This window comes from Rhamphochromis sp. 'chilingali', assembly GCF_963969265.1.
Source record: "Rhamphochromis sp. 'chilingali' genome assembly, chromosome: 2".
Lineage (NCBI taxonomy): Eukaryota > Metazoa > Chordata > Actinopteri > Cichliformes > Cichlidae > Rhamphochromis > Rhamphochromis sp. 'chilingali'.
This window is the reverse complement of record NC_137930.1, coordinates 28191103-28209375: the sequence shown is the minus strand read 5'-3', so window position 1 is coordinate 28209375 and position 18273 is coordinate 28191103. Positions and strand designations below refer to the sequence as shown.

General features: G+C 41.3%; 2 protein-coding genes across 2 annotated transcripts in view; both read right to left on the bottom strand.

Moving 5' to 3' along the window:
* Nucleotides 1–2205: 2205 nt before the first annotated feature.
* On the bottom strand, nt 2206–5180 carry nrarpa (NOTCH regulated ankyrin repeat protein a). Its single transcript, XM_080872978.1, has 2 exons — nt 5027–5180; nt 2206–4825 (listed from the first exon to the last, which is right to left on the bottom strand). The coding sequence occupies exon 2, from the start codon at nt 4302–4304 to the stop codon at nt 3966–3968; it is 339 nt and encodes a 112-aa protein (XP_080729104.1). The 5' UTR covers nt 4305–4825; nt 5027–5180; the 3' UTR covers nt 2206–3965.
* A 7074-nt stretch (nt 5181–12254) lies between these two features.
* Nucleotides 12255–18273, bottom strand: part of exd3 (exonuclease 3'-5' domain containing 3) — a 47809-nt gene continuing 41790 nt past the window's right edge. The window contains exons 20-21 of the mRNA XM_080876666.1: nt 13532–13598; nt 12255–13375 (exon numbers count right to left, since the gene is read on the bottom strand). Coding sequence (XP_080732792.1) covers nt 13020–13375; nt 13532–13598 — 423 coding nt within the window. The 3' untranslated portion in view covers nt 12255–13019. The remainder of the gene's footprint in view (nt 13376–13531; nt 13599–18273) is intronic.

The window sequence follows — 18273 nt, the reverse complement described above, 5'->3', positions numbered from 1 at the left end:
AAGAAAATCACAAAAAAGATGCAAAATGCCTCAACAAAGTGGATGATTTTGAAGCAAGTCGGACTTCTTGGAAGTCATCTTACTTCTTAGAAGTCTAACTCCACAATTAGTTTTGCTTTGAAGAAGATAATTTGATAGGGAGTATAAATAGTGAGTAAGAGACTGTTAAGTAAGGTAAAACAAACACACACAAAAGTCCTGGTTGTTAGCAGAGAGCTGAAGTGTGGTGCAAAGCCTGGGTCTTAATCATTAGGAAGAGAGCATACGAGAAGAGTGTGTTGGAAACGTTTTTGTGTGTGGGGGTAACATAAAACCATCTCTCCCACAACACACACAGGGGAGGGGACCCTTCTTTAAACTGAGCCTACCCACAATGCACTGGGCTCCTTTATCCCGGCAGTGAAAGGATGAGGCCAGATGAATGACAAAAAGAGAGAATGGGCATCTGGGTTGGGCCCTGTTTGGAAGACAGGGAGGGAAAGAGGGAGAGAGAGAGAGAGAGAGAGAGAGAGAGAGAGAGAGAGCAGTGTGGGGGTGAGGGAGGTGTTTCCCAAACCAATCTTTTCAATGAAAAATGTGAAGAGAGGGGGGCGCGGGTAGCTTTTGCTTGGGACATAAGGAAGAAATGTATGCATACACAGCGGATTTTAAGTTTAATGATTTCTTTACTGGCTTGTACACAAACGTACAAAAATAATACAGCACTCATCTCCACATGACATGATGTCATCATCACAGTGTTACAAATGTTCAAAAATAAAAGAATACAAACAAACACACGAAAAAACTCCAAAATCAGACATGATGATGGAACATCTGCATCACACATGAAAAATCAACCGTTTCCTCCTGCTTGCAATGAAGCAAGACCAGAAACACAAGTTGGCCCAAAGAAGTCAGCACTCTTTCATTCTTTTTTCTCTTTCTTTTTTCTCCTTTTTTTTCCTTTTTTGTTTTTTTATAGAAAAAAAATCATCTCAATGTGTACACCAATCCGGCAGCAGGCTCCTTACGTCATAAATGTTATGACCATAGCGAGCCAAATAACTGCACAACCGTGCAATTCTTTATTATGTTACAATGATCTTACCATCAAATGTATTATTCCCCTTTCAAACAAAATCAGGAAGACAGCACTTCAGAAAAGAAAGTGCCCCAAGATATCATCATCTTCAGCATCGATATATATATCCATATGTATATATACATACACCCAATCACAGAGATACACACGTCTTTGTTGAAAAACATCATGTTTTTTCCACAAAGTAATACACACATTAGGACATCATCACCTGGAGCATATATTTATACAATAGTATTTTGTTGTGTCTGCTTTTTTTTCTATTCAGAAAAAAAAATTAAATGTTGACACATAAAAGCCAACTTTTCAACAACAGTCATCAGTGCAATATTCAAACAAAAGAGAAAAAAAAATCAAGTTTAAGACAAGCGATGCATATTTCATTTGTTGCCTGATACCAATCTATACCTTAATGTAGTTGAACTATTGTTACGGTTAATTATCGGTTGTTCCAGGTTGAAAATGGGACACGTGCCTCATGAGAAGACACACACAACACGCACACACACAAACATAAACACATACACCTTAACGGGAAAACACACTCGTGCACACCTTCTCAAGAGCTTCTCATGAGGTCAGCCAGTGCTGCTGTGAAAATTCTGTTGGCCATTTGAGCAGTAGGCATTTTTTTTTTCTAAAAACAAACAAAAAATAATAATAATAAAATAACAACATCAACATTAACGAGAAAAGAAACATACAAGCAGCATCGTTACAAATGTTAGGGTGCCATGACTTTCAAAATGCAGCAGGCAAATTTATGAGACCTAATTTTCCTTTTCTGTGAAATCCTGCAATAGTCATGTGTTGTTGATCATTTTTAAGTCTTCATCGTCCAACAGTATTAGGGTCCTGCTCAGTAGTAGTAACTATTCCAAAGCCTTGGCTCTTGCAGTTACCCCATACGAACACTGGGGGCGCTCAAGACTCCGATTTTGTGCAATAAAACTCCCTGCATTTATAAGTCATGCGATACAATTCCATTTTTTGTATGACTAAAAAAAAGAGAGAAAATAAATGGAACTAAAACAACCATACAGGCTGATAAGGACACAGAGAGAGAGAGCAAAGTGGAGTATTATAGGGGAGACATGCAACAATGGCTCTGTGTGTGTGTGTGTGTGTGTGTGTGCGTGCGTGCGTGCGTGCGTGTGTGTGTGTGTGTGTGTGTGTGTGTGTGTGTGTGTGTGTGTGTGTGTGTGTGTGTGTGTAAAGACAGACAGAACCACAGACTCTCTTGCAGAAAAGGCAAAATGATGTTTTGCTTGTCAGCACTGGTTTGGTTGTAGTGTGAAAACTGTCCCGAAGGAGGATGCAAAAATGGGTTCATTGCATCTTCTTTACTGAAGTCCATCTGGCTGTGAGGTTACTTTAGCAGACACGAACAGCCCATCGGCATGCGGATGATCACAGACTCCAAACAAGGCGGTGGTGAGGAAAAACAGAACGACTTGAGAATACTTTACAGACGAGGTAGCTGGGAAAAGGCAACCAAACAGAGTCACTTTAATGGGAGGATGAGAAAGTCCACTCCGAAGGGGTCGACAGCCTATAACTGGAGGGTGGGGGTATCTAGAACTGTGGCCAGTAGGATGAGGGTGGCAGGTCTTACCTCCACACGGGACAGTTTACACAAAAAAGTCTGAAGCAGCTTGAGTCACCCATTATATCCTTACACAATACAGATCGTTTTTAAGAAGAACCACAAAATATTTAAAAATGCATCTTCTCAATGTACCTTCATAAATTAAAAAAAAACCCCAGCCTGCTTTCACAGTGATGACTAGGATGTTAATAAAATACTGAAAGGAGATTATAAAGTGAAATTAAATGCGTCTTTTTTTTATACAAAGCGAAAGCAGCGGTTTTTAGTAACACAATGACCATTGGCAAAGTGGTCGCACTGGCCTGAAAAATTGGACGCCAGCATGGCAAGATCTGCTTGCAGAGCGCTCTCATCGCTCTTTTCCTTAAAAAAAAAGAAAAAAAAGAAACAGAAACAAAGTAAAGCTATTGTGTACAGTACTTCACAACAATTATGAAGTCAGTTGTTGTTACATAATGATTACACATCTGAAAATGTGTTGGATAGCCATAATGCCGCTCTTTGAGTTAAAAAAAAAAAAGAATGAAGAAGAATCACTAAAATTTATTAAAGAAAATAAGACCTCTGGTAACCAACAGAGGGCAACCCTTCTTCTCTTGTTCATGTGTCTTCCCTTTCAGATATTCCAGCATGCAGCCATAAAGCATCAAGTGCCTGTTTCATATAAAATAACTTAAAAAGGGGGTTTTACAGAACAATGAGGAGCAACAGGTCAAATCTGCGCTCCCACAAAGAAACTATTCAAGGGACAGGGAAAAAAACTGGGCCATCTGCTCTCTGGAGTCCAAACACACACATGCGATACACAGAGACTTGATTTCTTTTATAGTGGACGACACGATCTAATACGAACATTCAAGAGGAAAGCTTTAGTACCAACAAACTCACGGAAATGGGTTTCTTTTGTTAAAAGATTCGTGTTGAGGCGCTGTGTATGAACCATGCGGTGCTTCACTCGGGAGTGCAGAGAGGACCCCGTTTGGTTTACAGTGAGGAAAGATTATTGTGCAGGCCTATTTTTTTATCTCCTTTTTTATATGATTTGGCACAACTATGTAAATAATGGCAGTTTTTGTTTTTTTGTTGTTGTTTTTTGTTTGTTTTATTGGTTTTTTTGTTTTATTTATTTATTTATTTTGCTTTTACAAGAGCCTGGCTTTCCCGTGTGTTGTGTTGCAGTTTTATATTTAAATTGTAGTTGATTTGTTTGCTTGTTTGTTTTAATTTTTCTACTTTTTCCTTTTTTCTTTTTTACCTGACAGCAGAGTCTGATCACCGGGCGCCAGAGGAATACTTGGCCTTGGTGATGAGGTATAGCACAATGTCTTGGTGGCCCCCGAAAGCGGCGATGTGTAAAGCGCTCCACCCTTCCCGGTTGGCCAGTCTGATATCTGCACCAAATTTCACCAGCAGTTTTACCAGCTCCAGGTTTCCGTCAATTACTGACTGATGGAGGGCCGTCTGTCCTTCCGGCCCGAAGGAGTTGACGTTGAACTCGCAGTTTGTCATGTTCTGCAGCAAAGAGTGCAGCTCCTTGGTGTTGCCCTTCTTAACCGCCTCCTGGAAAACCCTTTGCGGCGCGGAGCAAGTTGACACATCCGCCTGGCTCATGGTTGCAACTCGCTGGAGGGTGGGGAACAAGTAATCCTGCCTGGACTCTAAAGCTGATAATGATCGTCTTCTCCCTGTTGAGCGTCTCTGGTCTGGTAGCAATGCCACAGTTACACTGGATTATAACCAGCTAAGGCACTTTAAAGTAGCCCACTAAAACGGAAAAAGGTCACTTTATATATATGTGTGTACATATATCCCAAAAAGGACAAGAGAGAAAATGGCACACTTGGTGTGTAAATATTTGAGAGATCATAAATCCCCTAGAAAATAGAAGGGTGCTCTCAAGTGATCCAGGGGACTTTAGAATATAGTTCCCCTTCTGTAGCAGCAGTAGCAGCAGCAGGTAGCCTGCACAGGGGGATGGAGAAGAGAGACACCTCCGACTTTACTTGGGAAAACTGGAAGTATGGCCACTATCTCCACAGAGCAGCCTCCTGTGTGTTGGATCCCCGTCGGTTTTCCTTGAACGGTTCGATCTGTTCCCTGGCTATATGTCGCTTCTCATGTGGCCAGGGTGTCTGGGAAAGACAAAAAAGGACAAGAGGAGCCCGCATGAATCCAGAATCCTCACCAACAGAGTGCGAGAGACCCTACATTCCGCCACATCCAAGAATGAGTGCGCGGAACCACCGTGCGCACACGTTTACGCACGGGTACACTGGTTGAATTTTACCGCTAAACATGTGAGAACTGTAATCCGCTGCAGATTTGGGACTTACCTGTGACAGATAGACGGGTCCCTAGCGACGCAAACGATAGAAATCCACCGAGTGGCGCGATCTGTGTCCTCCTTGCGGTCCGTGTGAGTCTCTGCCCTCCGCTGCGCTCTGAGAGAATATTTTACGCGTCCTTCATTTGCATGACAATACCTTCCCAAAGAATCAACTGTGGAGGAATGGGTGGAGATCCGGGGAGGTTATAGGCTGCCGATTCGGTTTGAGGGAGGGTCCTGTGAATCTGTAGGGAGGGGGCGTGGTATTCCGAGGGGGAGCCAAATGTTGCTGCAAAGTATTAAACAAGGCGCCCGCAGCAATCCTACGGTGATCTCTATATCCGATCTCCTGCAGCCCACCCCGTGAAGCGGACTGAAAGTCACAGACACGGTGCTGCCAGCGCTGTAAACTGCTGAGAAATCGGGCACGCTGTAAAAGGTCCACCACTGGATTGTCGTCGGCAGGAACTTGCGACAAAAAGTCAGTCAGGTGTCAGTGACAGCGTGTTGGACACTGAAGGGAATTGACAAGTGTTGCTCGGTGAAAGTTGATCATTAATTGCTGCTCGATGAAAATTGTTACTAAGAAACAACATCAAATGAGTCTTAATCGCAAAAAAATATCTCAAAGAATGGAGTGTCTATTACATTTACCTTCATATTAATTTTCTTTCGAATTTCAAAGGAGGTGAAATCTCTCGAAAGGCGATAGAATTTCACTTCTTATCATGGATCGAGGATTGTATAAGTTAAATGGGGGTTTTTTGTTTTTTTTTAAATCTCAGTTAAGTGAATCTATATTGAATCTGGGGAAAAAAACTGGCATCACTTCTTGTGAATTTGGGGGTTTTAAGCGTCCAAATAATGACAATTATTCCGTAGAGGGAGTGGATTACGGCTATGTGTTGATTTTGGTGTTCCAACTTTCTCCGGAGTGTGGGACTCCACACAAACGCCTCAGTTAATTTGTGGATAAATGTGAAATACAACAAAGAAAGAAGATGAGATTCGTCCAAATGCTAGACTGAGGCACAAGGAGACATTTGTACACGCCGTTCTACCAGAAGCCGACACAAGTACGCTATATTACGTCCAAACCAAATGGCATAGAGTTAAATACAAACCCCAAACGGGTGGATTGTCGCCGTCATACCTACCGGCATAAAAACACCTCAAAGGAGGAGATTATAGGTGGCTGTTTAAATCATAAACGGCGGATATAGTCCACTTGTTTTTAAATGACTAGACTGTGAGAGTTCAGATAACAAAAGCCCCGCGCTACTTCCTTTTTGCAAGTGAAAAGAGGTGACGCTTTGCACAGACTGACACCGCCGCTCAGCTACCCCCACCACCGTGGGAACTGGGCGCCTGTGAGTGTGTGTGAGGCGCAGAGAAAAAGGTGTCGATAGATATCCCACTAACTGACAGAAACACGGCTCGGCACAAATAAATAAGCGTTACGGTGACACAGATGGTTAGATAAACGCAGAGACGGAGAGAATGGGTTATGTAGAAACCGCACCAGGTAGGCTACCTGCAGCTCAGCTTCCTTCTCTGACCGTTTGCTCCGTTTGGCGACCCGTTCTCCGTGTCATCTGTGTAACACTTTACAAGCCGCTTTCCGCTCTGATGGTTTGGCGGCTTTCGCACTATCAGGTTTTCCCACAGTCAGAACTGTACATTTGGCGCACGTCTGTGGCTCTATCTGCATGCATGAGCGTGCTATTGTGGGTCGGAGCGGCAGTCCGTGGGAGAGACAGCAACAGAGGTCCCACAGATGAAGCCCCAGACTTGCTCAGTTTAATCTAAAGGAGACGACTACACAGCGATTCTTGGGAAAGGCGGCTGATTATTAGGTGCATACAGACGTTCCTCTCCCTTTTAAGCTGACCGGAGGGTGTCCTTTAAAATCATGAATGAGGCACCTGAGGGTCACAGTTTAGTAGCCACAGATAACCACAGAGTAGTGCTTTCAGTTAGCCTACACGGCTGCACATACCACATTAACTGCTTCCATTAGTGCAAACCGGCTTTTAACGCCGGCATGATGCACAGTATGGATATGAAACAGGCTAATATTTTATTGGGTTTAGTTACACGATTAAGGGATCGTGTAGTTAGGCATAAGAGAACATTCTTGCACTGAACATGTAAGAAAATATGTCCCTTTTTTTTTTATCAATATAGGTAAAGCTGACTTTGCAGCATATTCTGGAAGCAACTCAGAAAGGACTTCTAGGCCACTCTCTTCTATGTTTATGGATATGGAGATACCTGACTTTCAGTCACGCTCAAATGACAGCAAAAACGAGCTAATTTCATCTACTCAGAATGTCTTTGGGGACATGTGCAGGTGACTATTTGTGCGCCTTTTTTTTTTACCTCCTACAAGTGGTCCACAGCTGCAAATGCTCCAAAACAAAGCCAGCTCTGAGTCACCCATATGTGGTGTATTCAAACGTGGTGAATAACCAAGTCAAGTCGATGATGTAGGCTGCAATAACAGACGTGTGTTCCCCTTCGCTGTCTCCGTATATGACTGAATTAGTCAGTGAGGGTACATATGGCCGTTTGCAGAGCAAATCTATCCCATCAGATTGAGGGGAAATTTAGATTGTGGGTTGTTTTTCAAATTATAAATTAAGAAAAATACAAGTGTTGGTTTAATTGTTTCCTATTTGTGTTTTTGCTGTGCAAAGACTTAACCCAAACTACAAAAGGCTTGTGCCAATTAACCAGAACGTTTGGATAAAGTTGTCCGTCACTTGCAAAGGTATAATTATATCTTGGAAAACGCTCTATTGCATAATTCCTGAATTGTGAAGAATTTATGTATTTGTTTGTTTTCCTCATTTTACATTTAGTGCGCAAAATGTTTGCACATTACTGTACATGTGTGCATTTTTTTCCTCAGATTACTGAAGGGTGAAAAACAATTTCTGGAAAATCAAGAACATCTGTCCGCTATCAGAGCTTTTGCTGCAATGCGTCTGGACACTTGGAAAACATTTGCAGAGACTACAGGAGCCAAAAGTTTTCCATTGGATGAGTTTCTCCCCGAAGACCCTCCCCAACACATGCACTTCTCTCTTGAATCTTTCGTGGTAATGTGTGCCTGGGAAGTTGCCAGAGTAAGTTGAGATAAAATACTTGTGATTCCCCCCCCCCCCCCCCCCCCCCCCCCCCACAGTTTCTCGCGTTCAGTTAATATGACGTCAGGTAAAACAACTAAATAAATAACTAAAAATTTAAAAACTTTTTGTTAGGTGTTTTTTTTTTTTTTGGTGGGGGGCACAGCTATGAAGAGCGGTCGGCTGGGCACGGAGGGTGCAATGAGGCCAGCTTTCCTAGAACTCCTAAATGGAAAACGGTTGCATTGAGATAATGCAAGCCTGTTCTGGTTTTGTTTGTGCAGCCATGTCTTTGCTCTGCTTTCGTGCGATGATAAACAAGATAACACCCCCCTCCCCGAAATACAGAGAGGCTTAAGTGCTGCACCGCAAAAGGAGCAACGAAGACCTCGTAGCTGCGCGGTGCCCGAGTTTGGCGCCGACGCCGGGGCAGCAATGGGCCAGACGAGCCGGGAGGAGTCTCTCCTCTGGGTTCCATGTTGCAGAAGAGCCCAAACGGGGAAATCACACAACAGGAGGGAACATAAATCTAAATTTAGTTGGGGGGTTTTTAAACATAATTTCTTTTTTAAACCTGTTTTTACATTCATACCTGAAAACATGCGTGCTTGAGTTTATGAGAATAGAGAGAGAGAGACAGAGACAGAGAGAGCGAGAGGGGTGACGTTTTACCGGGAGGGGAGGGCCTTCTGCATCCAATTCATTCCGGGCACCACGTGTCCTCAGAGCGTGGGAAAGAGGCGAGCTTTTCTTCCCAGCAAAGAAAGAGCAAGGATCAAATAACACGGTGCTGCAGCAGAAACCTCGCGCTCTGCAGAGGCAGGGGCTGCGACCACCCGGACAAGGACGGGACAGCACACACCGGGTTTATTTGGAAGTTAGGGTGTCTGCTTCAGTCATACCAATAAAATACACCTCGGGGAAGCTTAATGTTACTGTAGTTATTGCACAGGCTGCTTGGCGACAAGCCAACAAATGCTTGGACTCCAGGAGGCTCGAGAAGAAGAGGTCATATTATTATCGTTTTAAACTACACCATTGCCAGCATAGCGGTCTCGTTCAGCAGCACTTGATTGTGGATCTTTTTCGAAACTGTTAACACGTCACAGAGGTGGATTAATCCAGCTTCCTCTGGAGAAGGTCTCACGCAGCATCAGCTATGCGTTTATCACGAGCCCTTTCCCCCCACACCTTAAAGTGTAGTTTTACATGATTTATTAGAGCTGGTTTCCATATGTGAAAACGCATAAAATGCTCAGATAATATTTTCATTTCGCTTTTCATCAGTATTGCACTGTTCTTGGGAACTAGACTTTCAAATTAATTTTCATGTTGCAATTTTTCTGTAGCTTGAACAGGTCCAGACCTTCCCATATATACACCACCAATAAAACCTCTATGAGAAAGCAGTACAAAAACTGATAAAAAAAAAACAGCTCTTTCAAACGTACCTATTAAATTCCTGCTATTAAATGCTGTTTGGCAATGTGTCAACGTGTTTTTACCTTCAGTTTAGCTTCAGGTAGCTTCCACAGAGTATTTTTAAGCTTACTTTTAAAAAATTAAATTTCACTTTTGACTTTACCTCGTGGATAATTTGTTTTAAGATGCTCAGAAAAATAGAATAAATTAACAGTGACAACAAATACTTGACACAAAGTCCCTTCTTAGACGTCCCAGATTTAGTAACACATGCACTAAAAGGTGCACAGGCTTCTTGTTTTGACAAATGTGACCAAATTAACAAATTAAGTCTAGTTTTATCTTCAGTCTAAAATGATTTCTTTCATGTAGTTTTTGGTTTAGTTTTAGTTAACTATATTAACTTTCTTCCATAAGATTCACCCATAGGACACAGAGGAGGGAGATTCTGATGTGGACCAGCATCTCACCCAGCACTCACAACAATGAATGGTTAACTTCTCACTCACTGCCATAGACACCCACTTTGGTAACATTCTTCAGAAGTGACGGCACTTATAATGTCCCTACAGATGACTGCATTAGGGATGGTGTAGGATTACTTGCTGCAACAAAAGCCCTAAGCCTACATTTTTGCACAGGCCTTTAAAGTCATGTAGCTGGTCTGTTATTCACACATGAAAAGCTAAAGTGTCAATTTTCTCTAAATTATGTGAATCTTTTCGCCTTTATCTGATTGGACAGTGAAGATTTTTCAAACAGGAAATATGGTGGAAGATATGTAGCAAAGGCGTCTAGGTCAGAATCAAACCTGCACTTGTGCATTGAGCCTTGCAGCATATGGTCACCTGCTCAACCAGGTGAGCTAAACTAAATCCCCAAAAAACTGAAATTAGGGGATCTGAGAGAGGACTGTTACGGGACATCTGGTCGAGGCTTCCAAAGAAACCATCAGAAATTTTTTTTAAGGTATACCTGTTAAACTGAAACTATCTAATCAGCCAATCACATGGCAGCAACTCAGTGCATTTAGGGATGGAGACGATCAGGATGACACACTGAAGGTCAAACCAAGCATCAGAATGGGGAAGAAAAGCAATTTAAGCGACTCTGAATGTGGTTTTGTTAGTGCCAGACGGGTTAGCCTGAGTATTTCAGAAAAATGCTGACCTACTTGGATTTTCCCACATAACCATCTCTAGGATTTCCAGAGAAGGGTAAAAAAATAAAAAGAGAAAATACAAAGTGACTGTGAGTTCTCTGAGCAAAAAGGCCTTTTTGGTATCAGAATGACCAAACTGCATTGAGCTGATAGAAAGGCACATCCAAAGTATGCAGAAGAGCATCTCCACATGAAGCAGATGGTCTACAGCAGCACAAGACCAGAACGGGTGCCACTCTGTAGCTAAATACAGGAAATTGAGGGTACAATTTGTATGTTCACACCAAATATGGACAACAGAAGACTGGAAAAACTTTGGCTGATGAGTTTCAATTTCTGCTGAGGCATTCGGATGGTAGGGTCAGAATTTGGTGTAAACAGCATGCAAGCACGGGTCCATCCCGCCTTGTATGAACTGGTAATGTTCAGGGGGTATTTCTGTCACACTTTGGGCTCATTAGTACCAACTGACCGTGGTTTAAATGTCACATCTGAGTATTGCTGTTGGCCATGATCACAGTGTACTCATCATCTTGTGCACTTTTTCTAGCACATTAACATGTCCAAAAGCTCAAATTGGTCTCTTGAACATGTCAATGAGTTCACGGTATTCAGATGGCCTCCAGAGTCACCAGATCCTCAATCCAAGCACCTTTAGGATGTGATGCTTTCGCATAGAGCAAAATCTCCATGGAATTCCAGCACCTTGTAGAATCCATGTCACGAACGATTAAGACAGTTCTGAAAGTCGAAAGGGGTCCAATCCAAAACTAGAAAGGTGTTCCTAATAAAGTGTCTCATGAGTATATTTCCAGCATTTGTTGCAGTTAAATTTAGGCTGCTGAGCTCGCTGAAAACTCCCAGCATGTCAAGTCCTAGGAGTTTCAACTAACACAAATTTAACACTTTACATCTGAAAGCTCAGCGTGGTTACTCATGGCATGATAAACCAAGCTATAGCGCGCATGTTCTGGAGCATCAAGTTTCATCCTGAGATACCAACCTCCAACTTTTCTTCTGCAGCTGTCGTTGTTCCTGAAAACACATTTACCTCAGTGATTCACAGTACGGCCCGTCTTTGAAAATTACTGTCAGTAAAATTAAGAGCACATCTGGCTATAGTTAGGGATTCTTAGATTGTATGACTGTAAAAAGACTAACTAAGCCTTCTGGTGTAGCTTCATGTACTTTCCTCAGCAAAAAAACATCAGAAAATCTTTAATTGCAGTTTCCAAAACCTATTTGAACATTTTGGGAGATCTAATTGTCTGGAATCACACAAATTCACAGTGGGAAGGAGTATGAGAAAATGTGAGGGGATTCTGCTGGTATGTGCCGGGTTACTCTGTGACCCCACTAAAAAACGAAACAAAAAAAAAAACCCCAACACACATGCTACACCTGACAGACACGACTAAAGCTCGGATAATCCCATCAATCTGTCCACCCTCAGTCCTTTACCATCTGCTTTGTGAATTTAGAAACATATTGAAAACAAAAACATCTGGTGAAAGTAAACAACTGCAAATTCTTACACATTAAGAAAGGAGAGGAAAAAAAAACTCTCTTTATTGAAACACGCATTTAAACATTTAAATATTACAAGAATGTAATCACAGAGAATAAAAATGTATCGTACCACTGGGTACTAAAACGGCCAAGGAACTGACCTTATCGCCACCTACCAGGGCGTTCAAGTCAAAACAATAAAAAACAGTTTCCACAGGATGTGACCTCATAAACTGCTGAATGGAACAAACTTAGGATTGATGCACATGTTTACTTTCTTAAAGAATTAACTCTTTCGATTTCAAAGTATTACAATGCAAACCATTTCTTAGGTACAGTTTATAACAAATATGGTCAGGTCTAAATGCGATCACTCTATAGCCTGTCTGAAATGTAAATTATTTTTTAAACTGTTATAAACACAAAATATTTAAACATTTTCAAAATATTTCCATCTGAAAAAAATTGGTGGCTTAAAAACAAAAATAAAGCCTTCATTCAATGCTCACTGAGAGGCAATCTGTTGATCCAGGTGTATAAAAAAAAGAAGAATTGTTTCCCATTTGACTTTGACTAATTTATTTAAAGTTAATTACATGTGGGGAAATGTTACTGTATTTTAAGAGCCCAGACCCAACTTTACTTTCAGGAAAACTATGGAAGAGTCAGTGTTGAAACTTGAACAGGAACCGTCCTCCATGTGCAGAGGGGCATGGGTTCCTACGGGATAAGACAGCTGAATGCCAAAGTCTTCATGTAAACTGACTCTACAACAGTCAATTCTGCTGAGCAGGTGTAATGGGCTCTGCAGCAGATTCATTGTCCTCGTCTGAAATGTGCAAGACCTCCTGAAACATTGAGAGGACACGGCCAAAATGAGAGCCCTCCCAGAACACCTTGCCACATCTGGTGCAGACGTAGAAGAGAGGGATCCTTGGAAGGAGGGTAGGGGGCACGGTGTGAAGCTGAATAGGCGCGCCCCCGGGAAAGGTCAGGGTGTCAGGGTCCAGCCCTGAAAGGGAGGCCCAGCGACACTGAAGAGCATACCTGGGGAGCTTTGGGGTCAAAATGTCATCGTGCTTCTCCTCTTGCTGGTGCATTAGGTCAGTGTTGTCCTGGTCTGATAGGAGTCCTACAAAAAAAAATTATTTCTTTATTCTTAAAGGGAAAAGGAAGCGAGGTTATCAATGGTGAGACAAACAGCTGCAGACATAATGGACTGTAGATTCATCCTTAAATGCTTTAGAAAGTATAGCCTTTCCTATAATACTGTGTGAGTTTGACAAACCTTTCTTTTTAAGCATCCCGACCATATCGTCTCGTGGCACTGCCACATACTGATCACTGTTACATGCCTGGAGAAACAAAGAAACAGTCACCAGCAGCAGATATAAAAATGTAAAAATGTGGAAAAAAGAAAATATTCTCGCCTGTTTACAAGCTTGTTGCAAATGTGGCCATTTGTACTCTAAATGCTGACACCATTAAAAATCTTTTTTGCTTTGAGCTTTATTCTTGATGGATGACGTGACAAAAAAAACCTCCTTACTAGCACAATATCACAAAAAAACTTTCATATTCATTTTCATGATAGCTGACTGGCGGCTGTCATTTTGCTGTTATTTAAGTGGGTGTAATGTAGGCTGAGCAAATGTGTCAGAAAGTGCAACGGCCGCCACAAACGACATTAACATTTCCATACCCATCTCCAAAAACAACACAATAACACGCATAATAAATTCAATAGAGAACAATGTGTCTGCTGTAGGGATTTGACATTTTTATGATGGTGGAGGAGAGCTCTGACCAACATGTCAGTTAAAAAAAGAAAACATATAGTGGCGATTAAGGACACAGTATGACTCACACTCATCTAACCAGGGATCACTGAGCACTTTAGATGTACATGTGTTGACAACAATCAGGACGGAACTAAAATTATGGCCATAGGCTCTCTGAGTGACGCAGAAAAACAAATGCTTTGCTATGTAGCAGGCTCGATTACAGTAATGCTCTGATAGAAAAATGTTTTGCATCACCTATAATTGATTGAGAAATATTCAAAGCACATTACACCAGTTCTGAAGTCTATCCACTGGCTGCCTCTCAATTTCCAAAATTATTTTCTTTTACTTGATGGATTCACTCGTGTATATGAACCAGCACAGGGTCTCAGGTCCTCCACAACCTGAAAAGTCTGCCAGAGGAGCTGAGAGCAGGTGGAAGTCATGAAATCTTTAAACATAGACCTACCTATCTAGACAGGCCTGGCTTTTAACTGAGCATGTGCTACTGATGTCACAAACTTTTTTTTCTTACCATTTTATCATTTTGGATGTTTACTTTCCATCACATTACTTTATTTTTATTCACTGACTGTTTTTTTTTTTCAAATTGTACATTTGATTCTATTTTATAATTATTTATCTTCTTATCTCTATTTAAAATTTTTCTATCTGTGTATTTTTTCTTTAATGTTATTTGCACTTTTATTCCAATTATAAGCTATTTATATTTTTTATTTATTTCTTGCTGTTTTGTCTTTAAGTATTTAAAATGGCTCATTATCACATATGAATTCATCTTTATTACTAATGGTTATTGCCTTGTAATCAGCTTCTCAGTGATCTGAGAAACACCTGGAACTGCACTACACTGCATGAGAAATACTTTGTAAATGAAGCTTGACAGATCTGATTAACTGGTTGAATAAAAACAACTTTTTTTTTTATTGACTAACAGTGATTATTCCCTTTGAGAGAAGTGGAGCCAATTTCTGACAGAAAAATGACAGACATAACAGACATCTACTCCCCTCACTCTAGGTGTCAGGATATTTAGATCTTTTTTTTTTTTTTTTGGCTTAACAGGTTGATATACATTTAATATACAGACAGATGACATAAAAATAAACTAAAAGTACAGTGCAGTACCGTGTCACTCCTAACCCAGTATATGACACAGGATAATGATTACAGACTACAACCTAGGTTGGCTTCACATTGTAATGACCCAAAATACTTAAAACATCACCTTACCTAAAGTAATAAAAACCCACCAGAGTACACAGTAAATTCTTAAATGGCTAACCTTAACAACCGGCTTTAAAACACAAAGTTGCAGACCTATGTTAAAACACGGGAAAAGTACAGGTCTGATAACTTGCGTTGATCTACTCGCACACCAGCAAAGACACATTTTTCTCAGGTTCTTGCTTTGGTGTGAAAGGCCATAAGTGTTACAGAACGATCAGATCTTTGTGTGTATAGACAGTGTTAACACCTCAGTAGCATTCACGTGTTCGCATTATAACGTCCTTCCCTGATAAATGGAGAGACATTAGTGGCCTCTTGTGTGCCGGCCCCCAACTCAAAGACAGACACATGCACACATTTGTCTGTAAAACATCCTGACAGCATGTCAGTGCTAAAAGCCTTGTCAATACATCAGGTCTCCGCCCAGTAAACAGCATTCTACTTAGAAGTGGGCTGTAAATCAAACCACTCGCACAAGAGTGATCCTTGACTAGTTCACTTAAGGTTTGCCTCTCTTCACCTGGGAAAATTCAGGACCATACACCCACTCAAAACAATAGCAAGTCATCTCATTTGTGTGCACATGTAGAGCAGTGTTAGCCTTTGTGGTGACAGAGGGCATGCAGGGAAAAGAGGGGAAGAAACACTGGAGGTGTGGGAATAGTAGAGGTGTAACCATCTGTCTTGTCTGTGCGAATGAAGCTTACTTCTCCCTGGCTGCATGCATGAACTCCTCTTTGTATGCTGAATTACACGCATACACAAAACCACGTAACATGCAAAAACACACACACACACACACACACACACACACACACACACACACACACACACACACACACACACACACACACACACACACACACACACACACACAGATAAAAATTAACCGCACAGATAAAATACTTCACAATTTGCACAGGCTACACTACACTGAGCATACAAACCGCATGCACACAGATGCTAACAGCACATACACATGGTTGACACATACGACTGTGGCGGCAGGCAGGAAAACAGACCGAGCTATTTGCTCAGCTCAAAGTTTCCCAGAGTTGAGCAAGCCAGAACCTGCTCTGAACTCTCAAAGCTAAGCCACGGACGGGCAGGCACACACGCACATCGTCTCACACACACGCAACCTGGATGAAAATAATTCTATAATTAATCAGAGATCCTGCAGAGCTCTGTTAGACAAATGAGCTAAGTACAAGTGATTTTCTTTTTTCAATTTGTCACATTAGCAGATGTGCTGATAAGAAAAATGACTCTCCGACAGCTGGTGTTTCTTTATCCTACATCATTACTTAACTAGCAGAATTTTCAGGTATGCAGCTGTCACACAGGGAATAGGCTTCATCAAACCATTTCAAGTACAAAATTCAAAAGGTTCTTTATTGTCACTGTGCGGTCACACAACGAAATTCTTAAAGCCAGACAGTATTTAAAACACAGACAGACACACAGTAAATAAACATACACAATAAAGAAACCTTAAAAGGTGCCAAAAACATACAAAGTTGACTCTGCTCGTTTGGACACGCTCGTTTTAGACACGGCATTATTCTGCAGGTTAGTCAGACACTTTATTTTCTTGTTTGGTTTTCAAACAAAAGGTGTGAAGATGCAAAAGCTCGACACTTACTGCAAATCATCAGAATCTCCCTACAATACTGGCTATACTAAACTGGAATGAGGAAATATTTTGGGAGGTGGGGGGCTTTTTGGTACAATGTCTAATAATATTTCAATACTAGCTTTAGCATGCCACTAGGCTCTTCTACTTAAAACCCAGACGAGTGACTAATGATCAAAGGACCACCAAAAGTGAATTTGGCAATTCATAAATTTTTTTTTAAAACAATTTAGATTTTTTTTTAAATTGAAAGCTCTAGAAAGTTTTAGGCAGGTACTACACTGAGCTGCTCTGGCCTTTGTTCCATGTTTTTTCGGGGAATCTAAGGCACTCTCACAGTCTGAATGTCCCTTGCTGGGACAACAAAGCCATCTAAAGTCTGATACTGTGTTTTAAAGGACGGGATGTGGTGGGAAAAAAAAGAAAAGAGGAAAGAAAGTGAGGACAGCAGAGAGGAGGTGGTGGTGGAGGTGGTGGTGGGACTTTTTCCCCTAACGTGCTCAAACACACACACAGCACTGGCTCTGTATGCAGCTCCCATGGGAAAATCCTAGACCAATCTCAATAGGCGGTGCTTTTAGGGCTGATGCCGGTCACATGATCACAGCAGCCAATTGGACACTAGTGATTTGATTCAAATTGTGGTAAGTCAGGTAAAGGACAGCGTGGGAACTGGAGAGGAGAGGAGTGAAAGGGGAGCACAAACTGCATCATCATCTCCCTTTGGAAAGGTTCTCGCTGAAGTCTTTATGTAAACTTCAAATCTGAGTAAAGGTTAAAAAATACTTAAAATTCCACCGTCCGAGGTTGCTGTGGTCTAAAGCATATACGCTGTATGTAAGAAAGGAACTTTTTTTCCTCTCCTTTTTTTACAAGAAACTTAAAAACTCTTCCCAAGGAAAGCAAAAGAAAACATTGATGACCAGAGATTCATTGTTCCCACATCTGGGAAGTTCTGCTCTGTTTGAATCCCCTGTCATTTCCTTGAGCAGACATAAAATATTGTTACTCCTGTAAGATTATGTAGATTTATTTTAAGTTGGATTTTATGCTGATTTTGGAAACAATCTGACTCAGACTGCTGTAGAAATGTGAGATTGATGAGCAAGCAAAAGCTAACAGACCATAGTCCCAAGGTCATGCTATGCAATGGGAACCCATCAGACAGTCTCTTGATTTAGCTTCCAAAGGCAACTGTCTATTTTCTGACTGTCTAGCATAAGCAGTCAGTTGGTAATTGTCTGCAAATGACAATAAATAAACAAATAAATACAAATTTAAAAAAGCTAAATTATCACCTGAACACAGCTGATAGGTATCTAATGAACTTCACCCCTCATTTGCTTTCCACAGACTGTT